The 26615-nt window shown below is 40.3% G+C and overlaps 2 protein-coding genes across 2 annotated transcripts in view; one reads left to right on the top strand and one right to left on the bottom strand.

The window, feature by feature from the left end:
- arhgef25b (Rho guanine nucleotide exchange factor (GEF) 25b) overlaps nucleotides 1–3283 on the top strand; it is a 10663-nt gene extending 7380 nt beyond the window's left edge. The window contains exons 10-14 of the mRNA XM_072683336.1: nucleotides 37–87; nucleotides 183–260; nucleotides 1464–1655; nucleotides 1763–1943; nucleotides 2042–3283. Coding sequence (XP_072539437.1) covers nucleotides 37–87; nucleotides 183–260; nucleotides 1464–1655; nucleotides 1763–1943; nucleotides 2042–2220 — 681 coding nt within the window. The 3' untranslated portion in view covers nucleotides 2221–3283. The remainder of the gene's footprint in view (nucleotides 1–36; nucleotides 88–182; nucleotides 261–1463; nucleotides 1656–1762; nucleotides 1944–2041) is intronic.
- On the bottom strand, nucleotides 155–26615 carry b4galnt1b (beta-1,4-N-acetyl-galactosaminyl transferase 1b). Its single transcript, XM_072684440.1, has 12 exons — nucleotides 26380–26615; nucleotides 16694–16816; nucleotides 15427–15649; nucleotides 14870–15046; nucleotides 13051–13157; nucleotides 12610–12647; nucleotides 12239–12419; nucleotides 11065–11163; nucleotides 10531–10718; nucleotides 8250–8390; nucleotides 7232–7469; nucleotides 155–7070 (listed from the first exon to the last, which is right to left on the bottom strand). Exons 3-12 carry the CDS (start codon nucleotides 15639–15641, stop codon nucleotides 6856–6858), a joined length of 1599 nt encoding a protein of 532 aa, XP_072540541.1. The 5' UTR covers nucleotides 15642–15649; nucleotides 16694–16816; nucleotides 26380–26615; the 3' UTR covers nucleotides 155–6855.

Below are 26615 nucleotides of genomic sequence, written 5' to 3'. Positions count from 1 at the left end.
ACATAATCAATAGTGTAAGTGTTTGTGTGTGTGCAGGACTTCTTGAAGCACTACATTAAAACAGGAAACCACACAGAAGACCTAGAGGTAAATGGGAGGAGGAAAAGCTAATCCATTCATGCATCTTTTGCTGGAATTGATTTGATTATTGTGCCTGAATTAATGATCTGTTCTTTATTCAGAGAGCAGTAGAGGTGATGTGCTTTGTTCCTAAGCGATGTAACGATATGATGAATGTGGCAAGACTACAAGGTTTTGAGGTGAGCAGAACATACACAGAGCACTGTTAGAACACTTCAGTCATTTTACAGTCTGGGTTATTATCCATTACTATACAGAATCCTATCTATACACATGTAATTACTATAAACTGATAGTTTTGGTATTGTATTTACAGACTTTTCTTTTATCCCAAATGTGGTCTACCAAGATGAGTCAGTTTCCAAACATTTGTTTCGGTTTCTTCTTTACTGGAGCTGTGAGGCTAGATAATAAGTAATTGAATTTAATACCACATCAATTAGCACTGTGTGTTTGTACTTTTGTCCATTTTCATAGACAACAGTATGTCAAACAGTGTCTAAAACCGGATGCCAAATTGCTTATGCAGTTGCTTATTTAAAGCATCACTTTAAATAAGAGACAGTGCTTGAAATGGAGTGCCAGTACTCCCTTACTCGGTAGTAACCCCCAGCCCCCCTCCAAAAGAAAAAGACACTGGGGTGACAGGGGTGTCTGCTGGGATTGATGTGGTGTCCAAGGAGGCTTTAAGTAGATTTAAGCATGCGGAATGCAGAAGATGCACTGATATGCAATTGATGTGAAATTTTGGGCGTTTGGCCCATTTGTTATGTCAAAGTATGCTAGATAAAGTCCTGGTACACGAAAGAGTAAAATGTAAAAGTGCTGGTACTGGGTGCTGGAGACTATCTGTTTACTTCGAGCACTGGTAAGAGACACTGATCAGTCATAACATTAACATCACCGGCCTGATATTGAGTAGGAACAGTTCTGACCCTTTAGGGCATGGACTCTTTTGAAGACATCCTGTGGTACCAAGATCATAGCAGCAGATTCTGCTAAGTCCTGTAAGTTGTGAGGATGGAGGCCTCAGGTGCACATGACCCGTCACTAGTTCACTGTGACCTGAAGTGCCTGCCATTTTGGAGATGCTCCAAATTAGTCGACTAACCATCACAGTTTGGCCCTTGTCAAAGTGGCTCAGTTTCTTTTGCTTGCTCATTTTTCCTGCTTATAACACATCGCCTTCAAGAACTGACTGTTCATGTGCTACCTAATATAACCACCCCTTAACAGATTTTACTGTAGATGAAGGTAATCAATCATTTTCAGTTCACCTGTGGGAATGTTATGGCTGATCGGTGTAGAGACACGTTTCACTGTACTGCCGAGAGACACACTGCTGTATGACGCTCCTGTAAACGACTGCAATGTGTCCTTAGGGGAAGATAACAGCTCAGGGGAAACTGCTTCAGCAGGACACTTTCACGCTCATCGAACAGGAGACTGGCGTCTTGCCCCGGCCCAAACAGAGACAGATCTTTCTTTTCGAACAGTTGGTCATCTTGAGTGAGCCAATGGACCGAAAGAAGGAATTCTCACTACCGGGATACATCTACAAAAACAGTATAAAGGTAGCGATGAGAAGTTTGATTCTTTTTAGCAAACCAGTTGAGAAGTGTTCAGTGAATAGAACAGATGCATTTTTGAGGATATGAGGGTATCCTTGCATCTCTTTAAGGTGAGCTGTTTGGGCATAGAAGACAGTTGCCCTGACGACCCATGTCGGTTGGTTCTGACGTCCCGTGATGCCAGTGGAAGCATGCAACGGTTTGTACTTCAGGCGCCATTCCCGGAAACCAGACTGTCCTGGGCCAACGATATCATCCAGATTTTGGAAACGCAGCGCAATTTCCTTATTGGTAACTGCTTACTACACATCCAGCATTACAAGACAAGTGGAATACTGTTTTACAGTGGGCACGCTTTTTCACTTCTTCTCTGATTGTCTCCCTCATAGCTCTGCAGTCTCCTATCGAGTATCAAAAACAAGAGAGTAAGTCTCTCAGTCTGGGCAGAGGCATGAGGACCTCGACTTCAATGAGCTCTGCCCTTGGAACCTACAGTTCGACCTCCATTGACAGCCAGAAGCGGCCGTGCCTGCGCTCATGCAACTCTTCCCTGCCCACCATGCTATGAATATCTCTATTTACAGTAGTACTGTAACACACTGTGCTTCGTCTTCGTTGAAATTGATTATGGAAGAAAGTTGCCCCTCTACTAAATTCTGTAATCTTCATATGACATGGTCATTCAGTTATAGGAAAAGGTCAATACAATGTTTACTTAAAAACAAAAGCCCTTTGTAACACCCTATGACAGTCATATGCAGTAGAGTACCTGTGACAATCCACAGCATAGAGGGCAATATGACTTTGGTTGATTCAATGAAGGTGGGTCTGCCGGTTTGTAGTTTTGCACAGGTCTGTGCTAATGTAACATAAGTATTGGGACACCTGCGCATTCATTGTTTCTTCCAATAGCAAGGGTATTACAAAAAGTGTTTATCCTGTTTTTGTTGGAGTAACTAGCTCTACTTTTCAGGAAAAGCTTTCTACTCGATTTTGGAGCTTTGCTGTGATGATTTGATTGCATGGACAATCACCATGCCACCTCACCCCCAACTCCTCCTAAAGGTATTGGTGCAGCACCATCTACCCAGAGAACACAGTTCCCTTGCTCCACAGCTTAATGCTGGGGAGCTTTATACCCCTTTAGCCCTCTAGCTGGCATGTTCATGCTTATCTGTTCCAGGGTCCAATTCTAAAAGAAACAGCTGTTGTTACATGTCTGTCAGCACAATAGAGGCAGCCATTTATCTAGAACTTTATATTAGTTGATATATATTAGACCAGAAGAAGTCAGAAGGATGAAAATAAATTGTTTCATTATTTTAAAATATTCAGTATAGTTCATCCCTTGCATCTATTAATGGTTGACAATTTTATTTGCAGTAGTTAGAACTAGAAATAAGCTAGTTAGAAAATAACTAGTTAGAAAATACAACTAGATTATATAGAATATCATTTATCAATTTTGTTCATCTGGCAGACTACCTGGATAGTCAGGTATATGATTGTCAGAACCTACAGAGGTGATGTATGTGCTGTTTCACCTGATTCTAATCCTAGTATTGATGTAATGCATTTTGCACCTGTGAAACCTTGACTTTTGAATGTTCAAATAAACACGTTTAAAATAATAGGCACGTCATGACCTCAGCATTCTAGTATAGTGTCCTAACAAGATTATTACAGGACTGCTGTAGTGTAAAGGTCCCCAAAAATACCATAACAAAATCTCATCACAAATGCCTTACATGCACACACACATACACACGCTTTATTTTAACCTCAGTATTTATAATGTATTATAAATAAGCTAATTGTAAACAACATTAAAAACAGCCCATAAAAAAGGAGATTTTAAGCCATTTAAATTCTTATACTCAAAACTTTATCTCATTCCATTCCACACATTTCCAGATGCTCTCTTCACATTTACAAAAAGGGGAACAAATAATAACATTGTGTGTGTTTTTTTCCTCTCTAGTGGTTCTGGGGTTTAGTGGTTTGCATACTACACGTACTTGCTTAGAAATGGTGATCAGTAAGCGATGCTTGAATTCTTGTTTATGGGCACAGGGCAGCCACCTAGTGTTGTAACTACAAAACAGCAACAGAAAGGAGGATTATTTGTGGTCCATGCAGACACAGTGAGAAAGACAGAGGTGAGGAGACAGTCAGTGCAGTGTCAAAAAAGCTGCAGTGAGCTTGAGGAAAAAAGCAGGGGAGATGGGAAGCGGCACACAGCAATTCAAACAATGTGTATGGATGACTGTCATCCTTTACCAGAGTGTCCATATAGAGCTTCTCTACCCCTCTCTTATCCCTTAAACCAAGCTCAACCCAGCTGAGGTTCCTCTCAGGCGCAGCAGGCCTCCTCTCCTAGATTCCAAAGCGAACTGAAAACTATACATTTCAACCTCAAGCCTCTAATTTATTCACATTCATTCATGCCCAGAGCCAAGTATTTTCCAGGGCTTGTAAAGGTTACCTGTTAAAACTTAAGACGTTTCAATTTTGGTACAGTACAATACAGTACAAGTGTTTTATCTTTTTTTTTTTTTAGACAGAGGGCACCACCTGGTGAAAATATTACAAGGTCAAAACTGCAAGGTCACAGTTTCCGCCACTAATAAAATTACAGATTCTTTTAAGTAAACCATACAACCTCTGTCCTCCCCCTGCAATGCAGCTCCATCTTCAGCCATGATACTAAACTAGAAGTAAAAAAAAAAAAAAAAAAACACACACACACACACACACACACACACACACACAAACACAGGAAAACATCACTTCCAAACCTTTCCTTTAACCAAGGCCAACAGACAAGGGACTAGGTTAAGTGAAATCATCTTAAATCTAGTCAGTATGTTTAATATTTCTTAATTTCATTATTAGGAGCTTGTTGTAAGAACTGAATTGAACCTACACCCAAATACTTCATGACTTATTAAGGCTAATTATATTAAAAAGTAATTGAAACTTAAACTACTATACATTCTTTATCTCATTCCATGCCACACATTTTCAGATGCTCTCTGTTCGCAAACATACAACATTTCACCTCTAGTTTCTAGTAATTCATGGAAATTGGCTTCTTTCTTTCTTAACTTTCTTAGAAATATCAACCCACAAGCAATCCCCTCACCAAACACAAAGCGACACAGGGCCTTATTATTCTTATATTAATTCAACATGACTTTCAAACAGAGAAATTTCTCATATATTAACCAGGTTTAAGGTGATTTCACTTACCCTAAGACTGCATTTTTAGCAGTGTTCTGTATGTCTGAAAGTGATTTCTGTAGAAGTCTTTCCAGTCCAATGTTTCATGTTTAATTCCCACATATGGATAAAAAAAGGTGTGACGATTGTACAGTACTGTTTCCAGCATGGACATGACAAGAAAGGTTTAGTCTAATTTAACATACATCACACTGCTCATGCTTTTGTTTTTAGATGCTGGAATGAGGTATAAGGAAAGGGCTTCATACTCTGAGGACGGTTTAGGGTAGAAAGGTCAAACTGTTATGGTCATTGGGACAGAACAGAGCTATTCCGGTTAGCAAGTCATTTTCAGAATGATACTGTTAGTTATTTAGATATGCTGTTCTACTCTGATTCTGTTGCACCTGAGACTATGACCATGCATTCTTTTAAAGGATTCAGTGCTATTCATGTCCAGACAAAACCACTTCACCATCATTTCTGATAGAGTACGACTAGTGCAGAGGTTTCCTCATTCATGAGCAAAAATGTGAAGGAGCATTTAAAGGAACCCCCCCAGACTTGATTTAGATTTTCCGTTGCTGAATTCCTATCTTGCAGAAAATGTAATAAATCTGTATTATTCACTCTTTCAGAGACAGGACTAGCCCCCTCTTCCAGATAGATGAATCTGCAGTACTCCGTTACTGACATAATGGCCTAGTTGGAGTTATTGTAGGCTATTGTTAGGTTCCCTAAGTATTCCTTTAAGGCATACATATTTTTGCCCAAGAATCCGCTGATGAGTTTGGAACTGTGGCAAGATGACACAGTCATTCTGCATAATGATAGCCCTGGACTAGACCCAGTTTAATCAAACCCAGGACAAGCAGGACATCACACTGTTACACCAGAGACGAGTCTAGAGTCTAGTTGCTATGGAAACCAGACTGCGTGCTTCAGTTCATGTGAGAAAGGGGCTGCATTCTGAAGAAGACTCCTGTCATGTTGAGTCAGATGAATCAAAACAAATAAAAACAGAGCTGAACCCAGACAGCACAGAGGCTTTTGGCAACATAGAACTAAAACATCAAACTTGAAACTTAGTTTGCTTTAAGACGTCCTCCACCCACTTTAGAGAAACTACAGTGTTTCAGAGAGAGAGAGAGAGAGAGAGAGAGATGGGGGGGGGGGTGTCTAGGAGTGGAATCTAAAGTCTAAGCTGGTTTTTATGGGTTCAGCCTGGTTCTTTTTTTCTGTCAGGTCGAGCTCAGGGTCCAATCTCTCAATTGAGTCCATTTGTATTAGTGCAAACATACAGAGAGAAGGCCCTCAAACATAAACACACACACAAACACACATACTCATACAGATCCACACTCAAGACTCCAAAAAGGAGCTTGAGTGGGCTGAGGCGGTGGTCCATTTGGCGGTCCGTCAATGCCCATAGGAGGGAGTCTCCCTTTCTGCACCTAAAAAAGCATCCATCGTCCAAACGTCAACCTCTTACGCTCATGAATGTCAAACAAATTCCCTTAAAAACATTAAGCTGAATGATCTTTAACCATGACTGGCAGAAGAGAAACCAGAGGGACTGAGCTGCTTCAGATAGGGAATGATCTGTATCTAAAGAGACTTCTCTTAAAAATAAAAAAACTGAGCAGAACAGGACATAAAAATATGATCTTGACTCTGTAGTTATTAAAAAATCAACAACAACAGCAAAAACAATCGGCAGCTGTCTCTCTCCGGTCAGTCACAATTAATGGTGTTTTTGAGCCCTCCAAAAGGAGGGGACTATTTTTGAAACATTCCCACATTAAAATGAGGGAAAGGGACTACTTAGCAGACTGTACACACACACACACACACATATGCATACAAGCACACACACCACCCCGAGTCCCCTCAAAAATCCCCTTTAGCTACTCCGGAAAAAAGAGGTCTTTTGAGAAAGGAAGACAAAAAGAGGGAACATGGGTGCAGTGGAAGAGTGTGTTCAGTTGTGTGTGAGACATTGGAAGCGGTTCTTGAAGTACAGGAGGCCGTTTTTGGTATGTGTGGCGTCAGAAGATGCCGGGGGGTAGCGGAACTTGGCGTAGGTTTTGTCGCTCTCCGACTGACCCCACGGAAGCTTGATCTTGGTGGCGTGGTTCACAATGACATCATCACACGAACCAACGTGGAGGGAACCCAGTCCATCGATGAAAAACTCTGAAAAAAAACAAGCAGACGCAAATAGAATGAGAGAGAAACAAAAGAGTTCCCTCATACTGTCACTCATACAGTGCCCATCATAAATTTAGAGACCTAATTTTGTAATGTGTACTGATGGGTAATGATGCGTAGCCTGCCATTTGCACTTTCAGACTCACCAAGGTGGGCGACGCGGGCTAACCGTGGGTCAAAGCCCACCTGTTGCACCTTGTCTGTCCGGGCCAGAAAGAAGTTAATGACTCCGTCAGTGACCACGCAGTTGGGGAAGCCTTGAATGACATGATGGAAGCCGCGTCTCATGTGTAGGCAGTCCCCATCCTCTTCTCCTGCCTCTATAGAGATGGTCTGTCTATAGGTGGCAGTGTAGCCTGTAGCCTCACGCACCGCACCACCCACCTGCAAACACACACAGACCAGAGGGATGGGCTCACACAGTTAATTCAATAATGCAATAATGTTAATTCAGTGATGCACTGATCTGATGGTGATGCTTAACTGTTCAATGCTTATAAAAAATACAAATATATATATATATTGAGATATCTTAGCCCATGCCTCATAGGAAATGACCTTCAGTTCAGTAATATTCTTGGAACATACATAAATGTAATGAAATCATAAGAATTTGATAATGCATTCAGTCGTAATCAAACTACTGTGAGATCAGAGATTTACACCCATAAAAACAGAGACTACAGAGGCAGAAGTAAGACCAGTTAAAATGTTTTTTTTTCTACTAAGTAGAATTTTGCTCTGGTAGAATAACAGGATGCTTATTTCATGTCGTTTTGCTTCAGAAGTGCTGACAGTTTATACAGGCAACAAACAAGAGTGGAAAGTGTGTGTGTGTGTTTGTCTGTGTGTGTGTTTGGGTGTATTCTAGAATGTGTAAGACCCTGTGTGCTGTAGAAGTAGTGTGGCTTTTTGTCTGAAAGGTCACATAACTAACCCAGTGCGTGTTAGCTTTAGGAATCTGGGAACAGGCGTTTCCATTTATTGTGACTTGGCTGAAAACGTTAGCTGGCTTTATCCTCCTATTGAAGTCAGACCCCGCGCACAGCAGACACACTCATCTGCACTCCAGTTGCTTGGGACTGTTCTGTCCTCTATCAGGAGTTCTTGCTCTAATTCAAAGCTCAATTCACCAGATCAGTCCAGTGTGAACGGAGGTCTCACCAGGTCAAGAGTAGTTTTCTCCAGCACATCCACTAGCTTCTCCAGTTTGGTGTTGGCAGTGAAGATAAAGTCATCGTCCACCCACAGCACGTACTTTGTGGTGACCTGCGATACGGCCAAATTACGACCTGCAAACCAACCCTGACACACAAACACAAACATACACGTTTATGCAATGCCAGGTTGAAGAGGCACACACATGGCCCATATAACTATTAATTTAATTAGACCTCCCCAAGCCTAAACCTGCTCCTAACCTTAATCTTAGTCATCAAAAAATAGTTTCTTCTCTTTCTTCTTAGACTTTACCTTTTTTCCAAGTACTATCTAGGTCCCTTTCTATCTTTAAGAAAACAAGCTGTAAGGGCAGGCTGAAATCAAAACTGACCTTTCTCCCCTGTTTGTTCACACTCGTGTAAGCCATATAAAACGTGGTTCATCATATCATTGACACCAAAACCTACAGACTTCATAACTCAAAACAGTGGGTAACTGTAAGTGATAACACAACATCAGTTTAACTTTACACAACATTACAGGGTTGTGGGTGTGATACCTGCATCCACTAAGCTGCTACTGTTGGAGCTTTGATCAAGACTCTTAACTAGCGATGGGCGATATGACCTCAAATCAATATCACAATTACCTTAACGTTATACCTCGATTACAATTAATGAATGATTATAAAAGCTGAACGAGTTGCTCAGTTGGCACTGTGTTTGAGTTCTCCTCCATGTAGCTTCCATGTCCCAGCCTGGAAGGGGTGGAGTCACATGACTGCATATGCGATAGTATGTTTTCAAGGGGACAATACATGAACACACAGTAGGTATTAACAAAATTATTTAAAAATATTAACAGAATTTTTAAAAATGGTAATTATGAACATGGGCAAGATTACATTGATTAGAGCTTCTTAATTTATTCTTGATTTATTTTCAATTAATTGCACTTCACTACTCCCTTCCTCTCTGCTCCTGGGGTGCCAGAGTATTGCTGACAATACAGATAAATGAAAACATATGTAAATGTTTTAAAAACTATGAATTTGTAAAAATAGCCTAACAGTTCAAACAGACAGAATTCTTGTTGCCCATAATAATAACAAGTACCCTAATTGTCATTATATTTATATACTTGAACAGCAAAACAAAAGTTTCTCTTTGCCCATCCCAGCTTAAAAGCCAAGCCCTTTGTGTAAGTCAGGTTAAGTCCAACAGTGGTTGCTTAGCAAACCCAGATATCAAACCCCAAACTCTGTAATCAATAACCCAGTGCTCTAACCACTGAACCACCACTGCCCACCACATCAAACCATGACAAAGTATCAATTTGCTTCTGAAATATTTTTGTCTATGCAATCATAGACCAACAAAAAAGATAATTAATCAAAATTCATGTTCACTTTAACTAGAGTCTGATCAGACCTATTTATGACTAGCACAGGTTTCCAAAAACAATACTATTCCTACTGGCTAACATCCTACATACTTTACATTTATGTACTTTCAGTCCTGCATACATCTTTATATGCACAATTAGGCCTGTCACAATAATGACATTACCAACTTATCTTACGATGTATGGACATGACCGCAATCATTTTTTGCTGACCTCGATATTGCCTATGAATGAGACAGTATGCTGACTCTGCTTAAAAACACTGATTATATTTTATTCATGTTGTATTTACACTACATGTCCAAATGTTTGTGGACACCGCTTCTAATGAATGCATTTAGCTACTTCGTCTGAAGCAGATAAACATGGACCTATTGGCACCATGCCTAGTGTCAGGTTAGAGGGGTATAAAGCACCCAAAGCACTGAGCTGTGGAGCAGTGGAAATGTGTTCTGTGAAATGATGATGCTCCATTACTTTTGACATTTAGGGAGTTGGGGATGAGGTGGACTGGTGATCATCCAACATCCTGACCTTCTTGTTGCCAAATGCATTCAAATCTTCACGGCAAGGCTACAAAATCTGAATGAGCAGGTGCCCCAATACTTTTATAGTGTATTTAGGAAATTTAAACATTTGTTATATTTAAATTCCAATGTCTGAATATTCTTAACAATTAAAGGTTATTTGCTCTTTTGAAGAATGGCATAAAATCTGTCTTAAAATGACAATATTGCTTATCACAATTATTTCTAGGACAATATATTGTCCAAAAAAATATCATGACAGGCCTAGGTACATTTAAATCTAAAAACTTACACCAGCAATAACATGCAAACTACAGTAACTATAATGAACTTTGTTGGTGATGAATCTCTACCTTTCCAAATGGCATGATGTAGTGCTCTATATACGGGCCGGACACCATTTTCGGATTTTCACTGTCATCTGCTATTACTATGGTAACTGTCGGGTAGTATCGCCGTATGCTGTCAATCAGGTCCTGGAGCTTGTTATATCGCAGAAAGGTTTTAGTGGCTATGGTGACAAGAGCACTGATGTTGTATTCTAAGAGAGAACACAGGAACAGTTACTGTAAGAGGAGGGCGTTAAATCACATCTCGCCCTTAAAACCTTCAACATACACCCTAAACAAATGTGAAGCACACAACCAACAGGACTGGTAATCTGTGTTTCGTTAAAACTGCAATGGTGTTTGACAAAGCATACCGAATAATTTTTGTTGGGTGTTGCTGCAGCTTTGATGTTGCAATGAAGCGTTATGTTGTGTGAAGTGTGTTTATCTCTTCACTAGTCCTGTTAGTTCCCTCATGTTGTGTTGCGTATTTCTATGCCAGCATTTTCTTATGGCATGTTCTGCTGCTTAAATGTGTCTTGTGTCATGTCAGTGAACCTTTATCTGCATCTGAGCCAGTGTTGTAGAGTTTAGGGGTCACTCCATGACGAATTTTGATGGTGAAAAGAGCCTGATGTCCTTCAGTCTCTAACTGCACTGAAACACAAATACACAAACGCTCACGTCAAACACAGGTCAAACGTACTTCAGTTGCTTTTCAGTGAACTGTGTGACTGGATTGACGTATTATGTCTGCTTGTGTGTTGCTCATGCTGGGATTTAACGATATGTTTAAAATGTGCAGTATGCATGTGTGGCTGTCTCTATGTGTGTGTGTGTGTGTGTGTGTGTGTGTGTGTGTGTGTGTGTGTGTGTTCATATGCACCAGCTCTGTGGGTGTACCGGCATTATCAGTACAAATAGTTTGTTCACTGAAGTAAGGTGTTTAGGGTACTTTTCCAGTGGGAGGCGGGAACATGGTGCAACGGAAAATTTGGGTAAAAGACTAGCTTGGCTCAGAGCCTTGCTGTAAACGTCACACAGCAACAACAGACAGTTCATTGAACAGCAGTTACAAGTGTTTGTTAGGTTTTGGGTCATTTTTGCTCTGTAATGCACACATGCCAGAATCACAGCTTGTTCAGTCCTTCACATGAGTAACTGACAAATAGCAACAGCTATCAGTTCAAGGTCAGGTAGGTGGTCAGGCTGGATGGTCAGGTATGTCAGTCAGGCTGGATTATTTAATAAATTATAAGGTAAACACACTATAAACAGTCATTTCAAAAAAGCTGCTACCAACAAAATAATCAATCAGTCTCATCAATATCTGATTATAGAATCTGTTCACTAACAATACAGTGATTTTACTAGTGCTTGCCAGTGTTAATTAACAGCATGTCCTACCTAAATTGCGGGGCTGTATTATCTGTATAAATACAAAAAGTTGGCTCTATATTGATCAAACAACTATACATGGTTTAAAACCATGTATCCATCCTACATCACTTCAGCACAGCAGAGCATTTACACTGTGTGAACATTCCAGGATTATTAGCCCAATAGAAAAGACCCAACATTACACAAAACTGTGTTACCCTAATTTAAATTAAATATTAAGAAGGGTTTTGTCTCAAAAACATCCTGACATTGTGTTAGAAAGACTTTTGTAAGGCTTTTATAAGAGAGGCTATAACACGGTTTACCAATTCCCCCACATATGTGTGAGTACCTGTGTCTGCAGTGCTGGGGTGGAACAACGTGTTAGTATAAGTGATGAACTGAAGCTGGCGGTTCAGGTTGGCTAAGAGGCAGCTGCTTAGGCTCATGTGCATCTCACCATCACCTCTGACCCTTACACCCTCCACCTCTGCTGCCACATTGAAGGTGCCCAGAGATGCTGAGAAATTTAGCTACAGAGAGAGACATGCAAAGCAAGAGAGAGTGGCAGAGAGAGAGAGAGAGAGAGAAACAGAGATGAGAATCTGAAAAAAGTACGAGGATGAATGAAAGAAACAGAAAATGGCTTCTATCGCTGTTTACACACCGCAAATTACATCCCCTGACATCCAAACCGGCAGTATAGAATATAACACAACTTACAGTGTAAACGTCTCTGGGCAGATCTTTTAAGGCCAAGCCTGGAACAGAGCATTGGACAGTGGATTATTATCAGTATGATCAGCGTAGTACCCATTTAAACCCATTGATGTTGTGCAGCTGTTGCTCATTACACAGTAACTGTAGTCTTGTATAATCAGATACTGTTCTCCTCCTGCAGATCCTTCAGGCATTCTGGCATTCTTTATCTAGGAGCCGTGCAAGTCATGAAATCTAATCACTGTTCAAACTAATTAGACAACTACAACTTCTAGACAACTTCTGGTGAACTGGTGCCAAAAAAAAGAATTTTTAGAAGTTTCCTCAAATGTCTTTTGTTATTTTGTTGAAAGTAATACCAATTAAACTAGCCGAGCTCATTGATGATGCTCTCCATCACTGTGGATTACTGTATAAACTACAGTGGGTGGATGGAATACTCACCTGGTATAAGGATCGTCTTGAGTGGCCGCACCTCCACACCCTGTGTTGGGTATTGCAGGGGGCTATTTGCTTCAGCTACAATCAGCAGATCAGCAGGGGATTGTGACCTACACACACACAAACAAACACAGTTGACTGCAATTTCTCCTCCTGGGATCAGTAAAGTATTTCTGACTCTGATTTGTAAATGTGCCATGGTTGGTGTAAGCACACTTTGTACAGGATGTATTCTTTCTGTGAAGATTTCCAGCTGGTTCTAGCGACTGTTCTGGCTTTGGTATAGTATAGCAGTGGTGGCTCAGCGGTTAGATAACAGGGTTGTGGGTTCGATTCCCGGGCTCGGCAAGTTGCCACTGTTGGGTCCTTGAGCAAGGCCCTTTACCCTCTCTGCTCCCTGGGCGCTGGAGTTGGCTGCCCACCGCTCTGGGTGTGTGTGTGTGTACTCACTGCCCCTAACACGTGTGTGAGTGTGTGTTCACTACCAGATGGGTTAAATGCGGAGGACACATTTCGCTGTACAGTGTACAGTGACAAATACGTGCACCTTTACCTTTACCTTTTTACATGGGGTAATACCACTGCCCTCCACATGGAAGGTGGGTTTGAAATTCCCACCCATCCAAACAGGCAACATGCTATGCAGTAACAGTCTTTGGACAGGACATCTTAACACTACACTCAATTTCAAGCAAACTACAGAATCTGCCAAATGCTGTAAATGATGTGTAAAAAGCTATTTTAAAAGACTAGGAACCTTTACACCTTTACACTAAACTGGTGTTTTCATTTACAGCTTACGTTATCAAATGACAACCTTGGCTTATAACTTTCTGAGTTGAAGATAAGTTCACTGATATACTTCACTAGAAAATGTGCAATGTAGAGTGCATGTGCCACAAAAGAAACAAATTCTGTAATAGAGATGTGAATGCGAGGAACCTTTTAATTTCTAAAAAACATTAATTTCTTAAAACCTTGTGTTGTGTTCTTCACACATCTTTTTGATTTTCTTTTAATAATAATAATAATAATAATAATAATTAATAATAATATTATTCTATGGCATCACTCAAAGAAACCTTTGTAGCAGTTTTATTTTTAAGAGTGTGCAAGTGATGCAAGTGAAAGTTAATCAGCAGTGTCACTCTGCTGTGATTAATAAACTTGTATCAAAGACCAAATACCAACTGTCCAACTACAGCTTAGCAACTCCAAGCAGACACGGTCATCCAATGTTCTAGATTTATTGTTTCTGAGTTATAAAAAAAAAAAGATGATCACCTCCCCACACCTCACCCTAAACTCCCCCACTCTTCCCAAAAGTACTGACCACCATCATTCCAGCGAACACAGCGAACATGAGTTTTCACACATATAATATTCTGCTAACATCTGCTTTAAATAGCTCTTTGAGAAATGCTATATAATAACCACCTTTGATTCCCTAACAAACAATCTTTGTAATAGGTAAAGCAGCTTTAAAAGGTTTGTTACACACACACACACACACACACACACACATATCTCTATTACAAACCTCGTTCTTTATGGTATAGTATATTAGTATAGTACTTATGTACAAAGCAGTTAACTGATAAATGGTCGTGTGTAGTTACAAGACCGGTTTACACTGTGAACTGCCAACATGATGTACATCTGTTGCATGTACTAGTAGACTGGATGAAAATATAAATCATGGATTTAAAATGGTGACTGTACAGGAAATCATAGGAAGACAGAAAGATACATGTTTTTCATTGCACAGCAGTGATATGCAGATGGGCTATTGTGCTCTTCACTGGGGTACCACGACACAGACCTCATTTGAAAGCCTTGGTACTCTTTGGCGCGCCGTCTCTTCATCTCTTCTAGCTGGGAGGGCTGGAAGGCTGTGTGCAGGGTGCGAGCAGACACTCGTGGGAACAGCAGTTGAGCAAACGGCAAATTCACACCTCCTCTCTCACCCTCACACACACAACTATTACGAGCCAGAAGCCTGTGAGAGAAGAGGGTGATTACACATACTGTGGGGAAAAAAACAGAGCTTCCAATTTAGATTATTAAAATATCTGTCAGTTGCACATGAACACAAGCCTTTAGATCAACACAACTCCTGCTAAAAGAAGCAACCTGAAAAACACCACTTGTGTTGACAGGAATATTATTCACATGCAGCCCACTGATAAATTTGAAGCATGTAAATTAAATGTATCAATTTTCAGTATAGGTCTGAATCACATTATACATCTATAACATACGTTATTTGTACTAAATACAAAGTTACTTATCGGCAACTGGTAAAGACCATATTTAGTAATATATTATATTTATTAAGATATTAATTCATTCAAATATCCCATTGTACTAAATACTGACCCAGCGACACTCTCCCTCACGCGGTAGGGGACGGTGCTAGCACTGGGATCTGGCTCTGGGAGTCTCTCCTCCAATAGTCGTTCTACTCCAGGCCCTGGTCTCTGCCGGACATCCACTGTGCTGTAGGCCCGAGTGGGCCATGTGTGCAGCACTGCCAAAACCAGTACCACAGACGCTACCAGTGCTAACAACACCGTCTTACGCAGAGAACGCATCCTACAAACTAAGACAAACATACAACATTAAACATTCATACACAGAAATACAAGCTTTGTCTCTGTGGGGAAACAAAACACTGTTTCAAACAAAAAACCTTTTCTTCATTTCAGTGAATGCCAGTGTAAACAGATTGCATTCAAAGGCATTTTTTTTTAATTATGTGAAAGAGGCACAGACTACAAAAAAAGTCAACCACAGGTCAGTATTTTTCAACTGATCAGTCTTCCACTCAAGAATTTGTGGAATAAATGGAATTTGCCGCCATTTAGTTTTGCAATAATATAACAAAATCACACTCGGAGAAATTAATTGTACAGGCCAGGGGCGTCATTAGACCCAGTAACACGCACCAGTAGAATATTGCTGTGCCCCACTAAAATCACTGCGGTGAAAAGTACATTTTTGCTAAGCAGAACTACAGAACATGCCATGCTAGTTTGCTACAGGCACTACATTTCCCACAATGCCTTATTGCCCTTCTAAAAGTTTGAACAGCTAACGCTTTCAGTCAGAGCCAGTTTACTGAGTTTTTTGCAGAGTAAGGGACATTCTTAATAACTAAAAGAAACTCAGCCACGCAACAGACAATGTAACGCTAGCTCATAGCTATAGGTTTTGATTGAGGCCATTAATAACAGTATGACCCACCAAAAAATACCACTAAAGTAAAAGCATTAATTAACAAGCAAAGTCAGTTACATTAGCATAGGCCTTTATTCATGCTAGCTGGTAATAGGAGCATTGATAACACAAGCTTGCAAAGTGACCGATGTGTTTTAGCTTTATGAGTCAGCTCCTGCATGTAGCAAAGAGAAAGGGCACGATGCTGCAATAATTAAAATGTGTCAATATGAGAACAGGGAAAACTAACTGTTGGGATTAGACACTGGAGATGGAAAGACAGTTTAAAGGAGAAAATAAGATGGAAAATGGACGGAGCTACATACTGCAACCAACAAGAAGGAGTGCTAAAGGCACTATTTTTAAACTTTACTAGAACTCCCACTTCTGCACACCTCTTAACTGTCTATTAACAAAAGCAACTCACTCTATCCAGTCAGTACGAAAGGTGTAGGATGCCATTGTTGCTCCCAAAGATCCATGGCAGTGATGGGTTGAATGTAGACATGGTTGACAGGAGTGAGCGGCGGTGGTGGAGGATTATCCCCATCTGTTGATAAAAACAGAAACACTACTTATGATGTCACTGTTTAGCTAAATGTGTTGTACAAAATATAGTTTTTAATAACAGTAATTATTATAATTATTATTATTCTGTTTAATTTTGGAGGCAGCCATGGCCTAAAGGTTAAAGAAGTAGGTTTTGGGACTGGAAGGTCAATTAGGAGAGTATCCATGTGTTCACACCAGCAGGTGACAGAGCGACAAAAGACCAGTCATCTCCTATGGCTGTACGTGATTTGTGACAAGCCTCAAATCAAGTCGAGATTCTCTCTGATTTATATAAATAAATTTTAACGCAGTGAAGCGACATTCTAAACGAATGGTTTCAAATAGTTATTTGGACCAAACATGGACACAGTAGGTTGAGGTCTTATTTTGATCCTATTTTTATAGTGTGGTGAGAAACAGGGAAGAGCAGCTCATTATCACTTCTTCTTTTTCCATTTGCATCATATGTCTTCTTCTCACAGTGAGAAATACACATATCAAAGTCATACGTAAATTGTATTTGTTTCGGCTATTACTATTACCTTTTACACATTCCATTATACACCCACACGCAACAACAGGGGAAAAATTATGTTCTGAGCTGGGCTTTAGAAGATGAAACAGAAGCAGAGAGACACCTATCAGAGAGACCTTTTTCCATAAGTTACATGCTGTATCTTTGAGAAGATTAGTTCATGTTCTCAATGTACAATATCTGCAGTCAGGGTAACAGAACGATTTGGGAATAAATATTAGAACACAGATATTAAAAATAGCTGTCCAAGCTTTTATTATGCTAAGAGCTATCCTATGAGCCTAATACACAGTCACAATTCACATGAAAATCTGATGGCCTGAAAAGCAGTATATATATGTGCTTGATGGTCTATTATATATAAATTAAAAGTATAAATACATACAATACAATACAGTTTTACCACACTGACATCTGAGATGCCAATTCACAAAACAAATATGAAGACACAAAATATAATCATGTAAAATATATATATAAACAGTTCTAACAGGTCCTGTTAGAACATGCTCTATTGTTTTTGTTCTATATACAGCCACAGTCAGAAGCCCTACAGATGTGTCCTGGGGACTTACAAGAGTTCTTAAATGAAACCTAAAGGGAATTCTACTCACAAATATGGCCCATATTTAATGATTGCTCTTGAGCTGCTGTTTACTGATGTTCCTTGTGGTTCCTTGGGATTGTAGCTCCCTTCTTTACTTATGAGCTCTCACACCTTAAATGAGATTTCCAATGTACCTCTCCATGCCAACATGAGGTCCGGTCACCATGGTGTGTGTGTGGTGGGGGAGTTTTTAAGTCCACATAGGGTGAAAATATCATAATACATATAACCACTGATTAATTCAGAGGCAATGAAAGTTCCAGAAAAACGCCTCTTTCTGTTTATGATTCCTGCTAGTGTGACAGCACTCATTGAATTGACCAACACATAGTACAATGGAAAAGTCAAAAGAGCTCAGGGCAAATCTGAGAAGGATGATCGTAGATGTTGATGAAGCCAGGAATGTCTCTTGGAGCCATTTCTAAACAACTTCAGATTGCAAGACTGTCACTTCAAACAAATAAAGCATTATATAAACACAGGTCAAACTGGGTCACCATGTCATCATCCATGCCATGTCCTGTAAAAAAAATAGTTTACTTTTTAATAACTGTACATTAAAACTTTGTTAAATTGAAGCTAATTTAGCCCTAATGAAATATGATAAACACCTCAGTGTACACTGGAGATTAATGACATTTTTTTATTTAATAATTTAATTACATTTTTTCAAGGTACGTAACAAACAAGGTGCAGCAATCTAAAGGACAAACCTGGAACTCAAACAGAACGTGACAACCCAAATGGCGAACACAACAAACCTGGGACTGGGAGGAGCAAGGAGTGAAAGGGAATGTGAAAGGGGAGTGAAAGGGGCTTGAGGTTTTCAAACGAAAACCTCAGCTTGGGAATAGAAAAGGGGAGAACTCAAAACAGCCACAAGCCGAGCTTGGGCAATACCAAGGGGAAACTAGAACTGAGTACTAGAGCAACGCTCTACGTGAATCCAGGGATAACTGGAAAACCTGAACGAGATACTGGGCAAGCCTAAACTGAGTGCGAACTGCCTGTGGAACTGCCTCGTGAGCTAGAGCCGCTGGGGAGTATGAACTGGACGTGACGTAATGGAACTGCCTCGAGAACCAGACTTGAAGACAGCTGGACAAAATCAAGATGCCAGCTACCAGGACCACGCCACAAACACCTAGAGGTTCAATTCACGACAACTACAGGCTGGAGCGAGGCTCCTTTAATGCTCCCAGTCCCAGGTGCAACACATGAACACAAAATGAACACAGACAAGACGGAAGTGTGGGTGGCGACCCGGGATTGACCCAGGAGGGCGCAATAACGAGGGCCTGACAAGTAGGCCTACATAAAATGCTTTTGTTTTTAGTTTTGGAAAAACTGTCTAGTCTAAGGACATTTTACATTGTATGCTGTAGCTAATTTAATGGAGGATGTTTTTTTGTGAAATAAGTAACAAATATTTAACTGATATATCTCATTGTAAATGAATATGTGAGCAGAGTGAAGCAGACAAGCTGAACAGAGCAGAGACTCATAATGAGAGAACAGAATAAGGCGCTGTACAAGATTTAGACTTGACCAATCAAATATCGATATAAACGATATAGCCTCACTCCATATTTCGCAAGAAAGAAGCCCCTGCTCCAAAACGGACACCTTCAAGCTGTTTGCAGTTGAGCACAATGATAAAGTCTTCTGAATGAAGGTTTTATGGTCAGATAAGACAAAGACTGAGTTGTTTGGCCACAGTGTCCAGATGTATATTTGGAGGAGGCTCCAAGAACACTGTACCAAGTGTTAAGTATGCTCTAAGGCTGTTCTGCTGACAGTAATCCTACAGCATAACTTCACATTATATAGACATTACATCCACTTGGGACGATATACTCGCACCCCATCTCTATTCTTGAATTACGGCTGAAGCGAAACTAGCATGAAAACACTACCGTTGGGAGAACCATGCTCCTTTATTTGGTTCTAAACCAGAACTGAGGAGGAGGCTAATGAAAGAACACACTACAGAAAAGCAAGTCATAGCTCATTCAGACTTGGCCAGGGCCTAAAAGAGGTTTTCAATCTCAATGTGACAACCCTGCTTAAATAAAGCTAAAATCACCACACTATAAAACAGTTACACATCAGAGGTCACATTGACCTCTGACATCAGTTCAGAGTACTACTGGAAATGCACACACACAAACAAAGTCATTTGGCTGCAGCGTGTAAAAGGAATCGAGAGAGAGATGGTCAGGCAGGTCAGTCAGACCTAGTATCACACCAGCAGTAAGAGTACTGCATGAAGCACCATCATACCACAGAGCACAGTTGCACTGTTTCACAGCTCACAGGAGCAGAGCTTTATTCTTATTGACTTTATTTTACACTTGGCATTAGTTCATTGGCATCTGCTCCCGAGAGTCCTATTCTATAGTCAGTACTTCTCTACAGGAACTAATTAATGAGCATTACTTTATGCTATTAGGTGACGGATGTTACAAAAAGATGAAATTGAAATAGAGGAACCTCAGCAGTGTAACTGCAGTTTTCGCTTCCGCCATGTCAAACTGGAAAAAAATCCCACACCCCGTAGTCATTCCATACCAAAATTATGACATGATGTTCTTCGATCGAATAAGCCATGGCATGTACAAACCGGATTCCAAAAAAGTTGGGACACTAAACAAATTGTGAATAAAAACTGAATGCAATGATGTGGAGATGGCAAATGTCAATATTTTATTCGTAATAGAACATAGATGACAGATCAAAAGTTTAATCTGAGTAAATGTAACATTTTAAAGGAGAAATATGTTGATTCAAAATTTCATGGCGTCAACAAATCCCAAAAAAGTTGGGACAAGGCCATTTTTACCACTGTGTGGCATCCCCCCTTCTTCTTACAACACTCAACAGACGTCTGGGTACAGAGGAGACCAGTTTCTCAAGTTTAGAAATAGGATTGCTCTCCCATTCATGTCTAATACAGGCCTCTAACTGTTCAATCGTCTTGGGCCTTCTTTGTCGCACCTTCCTCTTTATGATGCGCCAAATGTTCTCTATAGGTAAAAGATCTGGACTGCAGGCTGGCCATTTCAGTACCCGGATCCTTCTCCTACGTAGCCATGATGTTGTGATTGCTGCAGAATGTGGTCTGGCATTATCTTGTTGAAAAATGCAGGGTCTTCCCTGAAAGAGATGACGTCTAGATGGGAGCATATGTTGTTCTAGAACCTGAACATAGTTCTCTGCATTAATGGTGCTATTCCAGACATGCAAGCTGCCCATGCCACAAGCACTCATGCAACCCCATACCATCAGTGATGCAGGCTTCTGAACGGAGCGTTGATAACTTGGGTTATCCTTGTCCTCTCTGGTCCGGATGACATGGCGTCCCAGTGTTCCATAAAGAACTTCAAATCGTGACTCATCTGACCACAGAACAGTCTTCCATTTTGCCACACTCCATTTTAAAAGACCCCTGGCCCAGTGCAAACGTCTGAGCTTGTGGAGCTTGCTTAGAAATGGCTTCCTCTTTGCACTGTAGAGTTTCAGCTGGCAACAGCGGATGGCACGGTGGATTGTGTTCACTGACAATGATTTCTGGAAGTATTCCTGAGCCCATTCTGTTATTTCCTTGACAGTGGCATTCCTGTTTGAGGTGCAGTGACAATTAAGGGCCCGGAGATCATGAGCATCCAGTAGAGTTTTATGGCCTTGACCCTTACGCACAGCGATTGTTCCAGATTCTCTGAATCTTTTGATGATGTTAAGCACGGTTGATGATGAGAACTTAAAAGTCTTTGCTATTTTACGCTGGGTAACACCATTCTGGTATTGCTGCACTATCTTTCTGCGCAACAATGGTGGAATTGGTGATCCTCTTACCATCTTGGCTTCAGAGAGACACTGACACTCTGAGAAGCTCTTTTTATACCCAATCATGTTGTCAATTGACCTAATTAGTGTTAATTGGTCTTCCAGCTGTTCGTTATATGCTCAATTTCCTTTTTCCAGCCACTTATTGCTACTTTTCCCAACTTTTTTGGGATTTGTTGACGCCATGAAATTTTGAATCAACATATTTCTCCTTTAAAATGTTACATTTACTCAGATTAAACTTTTGATCTGTCATCTATGTTCTATTACGAATAAAATATTGACATTTGCCATCTCCACATCATTGCATTCAGTTTTTATTCACAATTTGTTTAGTGTCCCAACTTTTTTGGAATCCGGTTTGTATTTGATGATTTTTTTGCTGTGTGTTTCTAATAAATATACGACTTTTAGCTTATTTAAAGAGAAGAAAGGTTAAGAGACAAGTAATACTAGACCATGCTAGAAACTGCTTAAGTAATATTATTTTCTCTTGATTATTAGCTCTCTCTTTGTAGAGTTTTAGTCAGTGCCCTTATGCTGTGTTAATTTAATAACTGCCTAATCCTCCTTTCTCCTGATAACATTGCTATTGTCCCCTTACCCTCACCCCTTCCCCCCTTTTACACTGGCCCCCTCCTCTTCACATCAGTGTACTTAAACCCTGACAGTTTATGCATTCTTAGTGTCAGATAAAGGGTTAGTTATTTTAAAAGTAAAACATTAAAAGTGAGCATTAAGACTACATGTGTTTGTCCCCGAAAATGCTACAGCTATAGCTATCAGCTAGTAAATATTTAAACAGTGGCGTGCAAACAGTATTCTACACTACATTTCTTTAGTGTTTGGTGTTCCTTTCACTGGAAATTGGTTGAATAATTTCTTAAACCTTAAATGAACAGCATTCAAAAAACACAACCTGACCTGTTCAGTGGGTGGCGCTTGCATTTCCATTATGTTATATCACTATTCTAAATTATTAATTGAATCATAAATAATTCTGTAATTCATTTAGTTTTCTTTGAATAGATTTCCAGAGTAAAATTAGCAAAATAGCAGCTCACATGTGCATGATGTACATGTCTGATAAAAATAGGGCTGTCTAAATAAGGCTGTTTGTTTTATGTCGTTACAAACAGATGAGGACTTGGAAGCTTTCAGGCACGCTAGATCATTTGATACACTGCTTATGTACTGTACTGTACATTACCCATGACTTTAATTTTGTTTAAACCAAATCGTTTGGTGCAGAATCAAATCTCTACTACACTGTGCCAGGCAAAAGGATGTGATTAATGTGATTAAAAATCCAAATCACATTTTTGTGTAAGTTTATTAGAATACAAACATATCAGAAGACACTCACTGTGTTACTGAAGTGAATTTAAAAAGCATGAACTGATTCTCAAAGAAAAGAGAGTGGAAAGGAATGAGGGTTTGCTTTGCTGTGAGACTTAATCGTAACAGGTCAACCTGACTTTCTCTTAAATAGAATGCATGGCTGTCCATTTTTGCTGATCTTCCTCCTCCACCTCCCCCGGGGTCTTTCCATGATTACACATGATTGTCAACATCAGCAGAGCCAATCTTTAAAACCACACCACTATTGGGTGGGTCGAGAATGACCTCAGTTAATGAAGTTAACTTGCCTCTATTAGACTACAAACATATCAGAAGACACTTAATATGTTACTGCAGTGAATTGAAAACACAAGCATACGCTATATCTGACAGAAAGGAGAGTGGGGGAGAATGAGGATCTGCTTTGCTGTGAGACTTACAGAAAACTGTAACAGGTCAACCTGACACGCTCTCTCTGTAATCCAATGCTTTTAATGCAGTTGTTTGTTCTGGGTCTTAATAAAATCTATATTATTTTAATGTGAAAAGTGAAAATGTATCATTCCCAGCAAGCTGATATCAGAAAGATGCCGGACTCTAACATCGAATTAAATGGAAAATAAAAATCGGGGAAAATTGATGTCAAAACCCATCGCTGTACAGACACTGAACTTTGGTTGGAAATCAAAGTCTCATAAGTTGACATTAAGCCCCAATGTTAGACAGACATTGGATTTTGGTTACTTAACACCACAATTTAAACAGCATATCAAAGTCTAACAACGATAAAATTATTAATGTAGAATTATGATGTTTCACAGACGTTGGGTATTGGTCTCCATACACTGTTAAATGTATAAATATAAGGAACTTTCGGACATTCTTAAATTTGAAACTGTGGATGAACCTCCTAAGGTGCTTTGAGGAACCTTTAAGGAACCTTTTTCTGCTAAAAACCTTTTCATGAAGGTTTCCTCAAAGCACCTTAAGAGGTTCCTCCACAGTTTCAAATTGAAGAACCTCCAAAAGTTCCTCAAGGAACTATTTTTAACAGTGTACCTCAGAACTGAATTGGCATAGGACTTTTGGTAAGATGTTGGTTTTTGGTTGCTTAACATCACAACTTAAAACCAACACAATATCAACATCAACTGTCGTCATTATTCCTTGTCAAAGTGGAGTTGGCAGTGAACGTTGTCCTAAAATGGAATTTTGGTCACCCGATGTCAGACTCTAGACAGATGTACTGATGCTGGTAGACAGCTGGACTACTTTAGTGCTTTTAATGTACTGTAGACCTTTATAGTGATTATACAGTAGGTTACCTGTAACAAGCGAGGATGTACACTGAATGAACACTGAGTTTAGTTGACATGACAGAAAACAACAAATGATAATAAAACTAAGTCCTTATATTAAATAATAAATAATAGTAATCATAACAGTTTTTTGAACTGAGTCATGTATCAGATGCTCAACATATCCTCATACATGCACGCACACACATATACACACCCTTTGTGCTTGTGCTTTGTGTTTTTGTGGTAACTCACCTCATCACTCATCATTATTTCAATATCTGCCCATTATCTTGTTGTATCTTTTCACATGGTCTTTAACTCTGAGCCTAAACTAACTGAAAAACATCAGACCGGATATTGGGCTGTTTAGTCGCGACACAGCATGAACAATTTTGCTACTTCAACATATGGTGTTGATGCACTCCTGGATAAAAGCCATGACATTAGAAGCAGAAAGATCACAAATGTGCCTCTAAACATGGTCAATACGAATGGATCAATAGGGAAAGAGCCATTATGAAGGGTCAGAGTAGTGCAGCCACAGCAATTAGTTCTCAGGGGCTGTACTGTACCTTCTGTTTAGGTGGGAGTACTACATCAGATATACTACACTGACCAAGAAAACCCCACTGAACTCCACCATGGTTTACAACCAGACAGCACAATACAGCATTCTTCATAGTTTTAAGATTACAAATGATTTCAGTAAGTTCAGTTTTAATAATACCTATACCTACCTAAAAATATCTAACTAACCCCTTGGCAACTTCAGAAACGCTTGAGATAAATCTGGACACGTCTTCTAATTGGGGATGTGTCTTTATAAAGTTACAACACGGATTCATGGAGCACCTACTCTAAGCCACTCAACATGGAACAACTCCATGTGTCTGGAGGCAGAAAAGCCATAAGCCATAAGCCTCCATCACCACCCCATCTCTGCCCCTCTCAAATGCATTACTCATTTACAGAGAATGCTTATTCCGTTTTTTTCATTGCTGGGAAAGTTGCGATCAAGGAAAGAGAGCAACAAGAAACTCACACATATGGCTATCCTCACTCCCCAGGGGAGGCAAGTCTCCGCTGTATCCAGTCAAGGTATGCACTCACACTATCGAAGGGCGTGGTCTGCTGTATGCGTGGTCTATATAACAATATATATATATATATAAATAAGGGATGGTTTTAAGGAGTTGAGAGAGAGGGAGAGGGAGAGAAAGAGAGAGGGGGAGGTACGCCCGAGCCCGAGCGTTTTACCTTAACGTGCACATGATCACAGTCGTCATTTAAATTTGCAGTTAATCCATTATAACATTATAAACATGCGTTATGCTTCTACATCGCCAGTAATCATAGCCAATGTGTGTGTTTTTTGGGGTTTTTTTGCATTACAGGCCGTAAGCAGCAGGTAACCATTCCGTTACTTGTAGGGTATCGTTTAAGCACCACAGACCCTGTGGAAATGTAGCAGTGTGAAGGCCTGGGCGTAAATAAACGCTCACTTTATGCAACTCATGTGATCCAGTAAAACTACGGATGTGCAGCGGGCTTTTATAGCGATTCCCCATTAGCAAAAACACGCTCTGGACGGACCGCTTACAAACTGGACCCAGTCCATATCCACAGCAGACCTACACGAGCTCTAAGAGCCATGCGAGCAATGCCAGGCCGCCCTGAACGCAACGAAACAGACATTTAAATAAATAACGTGCCAGGCCTATCGCTCGTGCTGCATTAGCGCCCACAATCCCAGCATGGATCATAAATGAGTATTTCTCACCTTTTCCCAAATCAGACATATGTCTGTCATTGTGCACGCCGTAACGGTCTCACCTCTAATTACATCCAGCATTCGCCAGACATCAGAGCAGCGCGAGTCGAATCAGATCAGTTCTGCGAGCAGAAATCAGCTGCCAATAAATAAACCTTACCTTTCCAACGCAGGAGCCAAGACGGATGTCCTTTGAATCATTTGCTCTGGATTCCCTGAATTAAATCACTGCCAGCGGCTGATGGGGACAGAAAATCCGGTGGCATGACATCCACCCCTGAAAAAAACGGGAAGAACGGAGCGAGATGGATGTAGACGATGAAGCTGCTCCTTCAGTGGAGGCTAATTCCGACGGAGAGGGACTGCGCCGCTGCAGCGCCGCTAATAGACATCCCA

The sequence above is a fragment of the Salminus brasiliensis genome, chromosome 7, assembly GCF_030463535.1.
Source record: "Salminus brasiliensis chromosome 7, fSalBra1.hap2, whole genome shotgun sequence".
NCBI lineage: Eukaryota > Metazoa > Chordata > Actinopteri > Characiformes > Bryconidae > Salminus > Salminus brasiliensis.
Note: the sequence above shows the minus strand (reverse complement) of the source record. Positions and strands in the feature narration are given on the sequence as shown.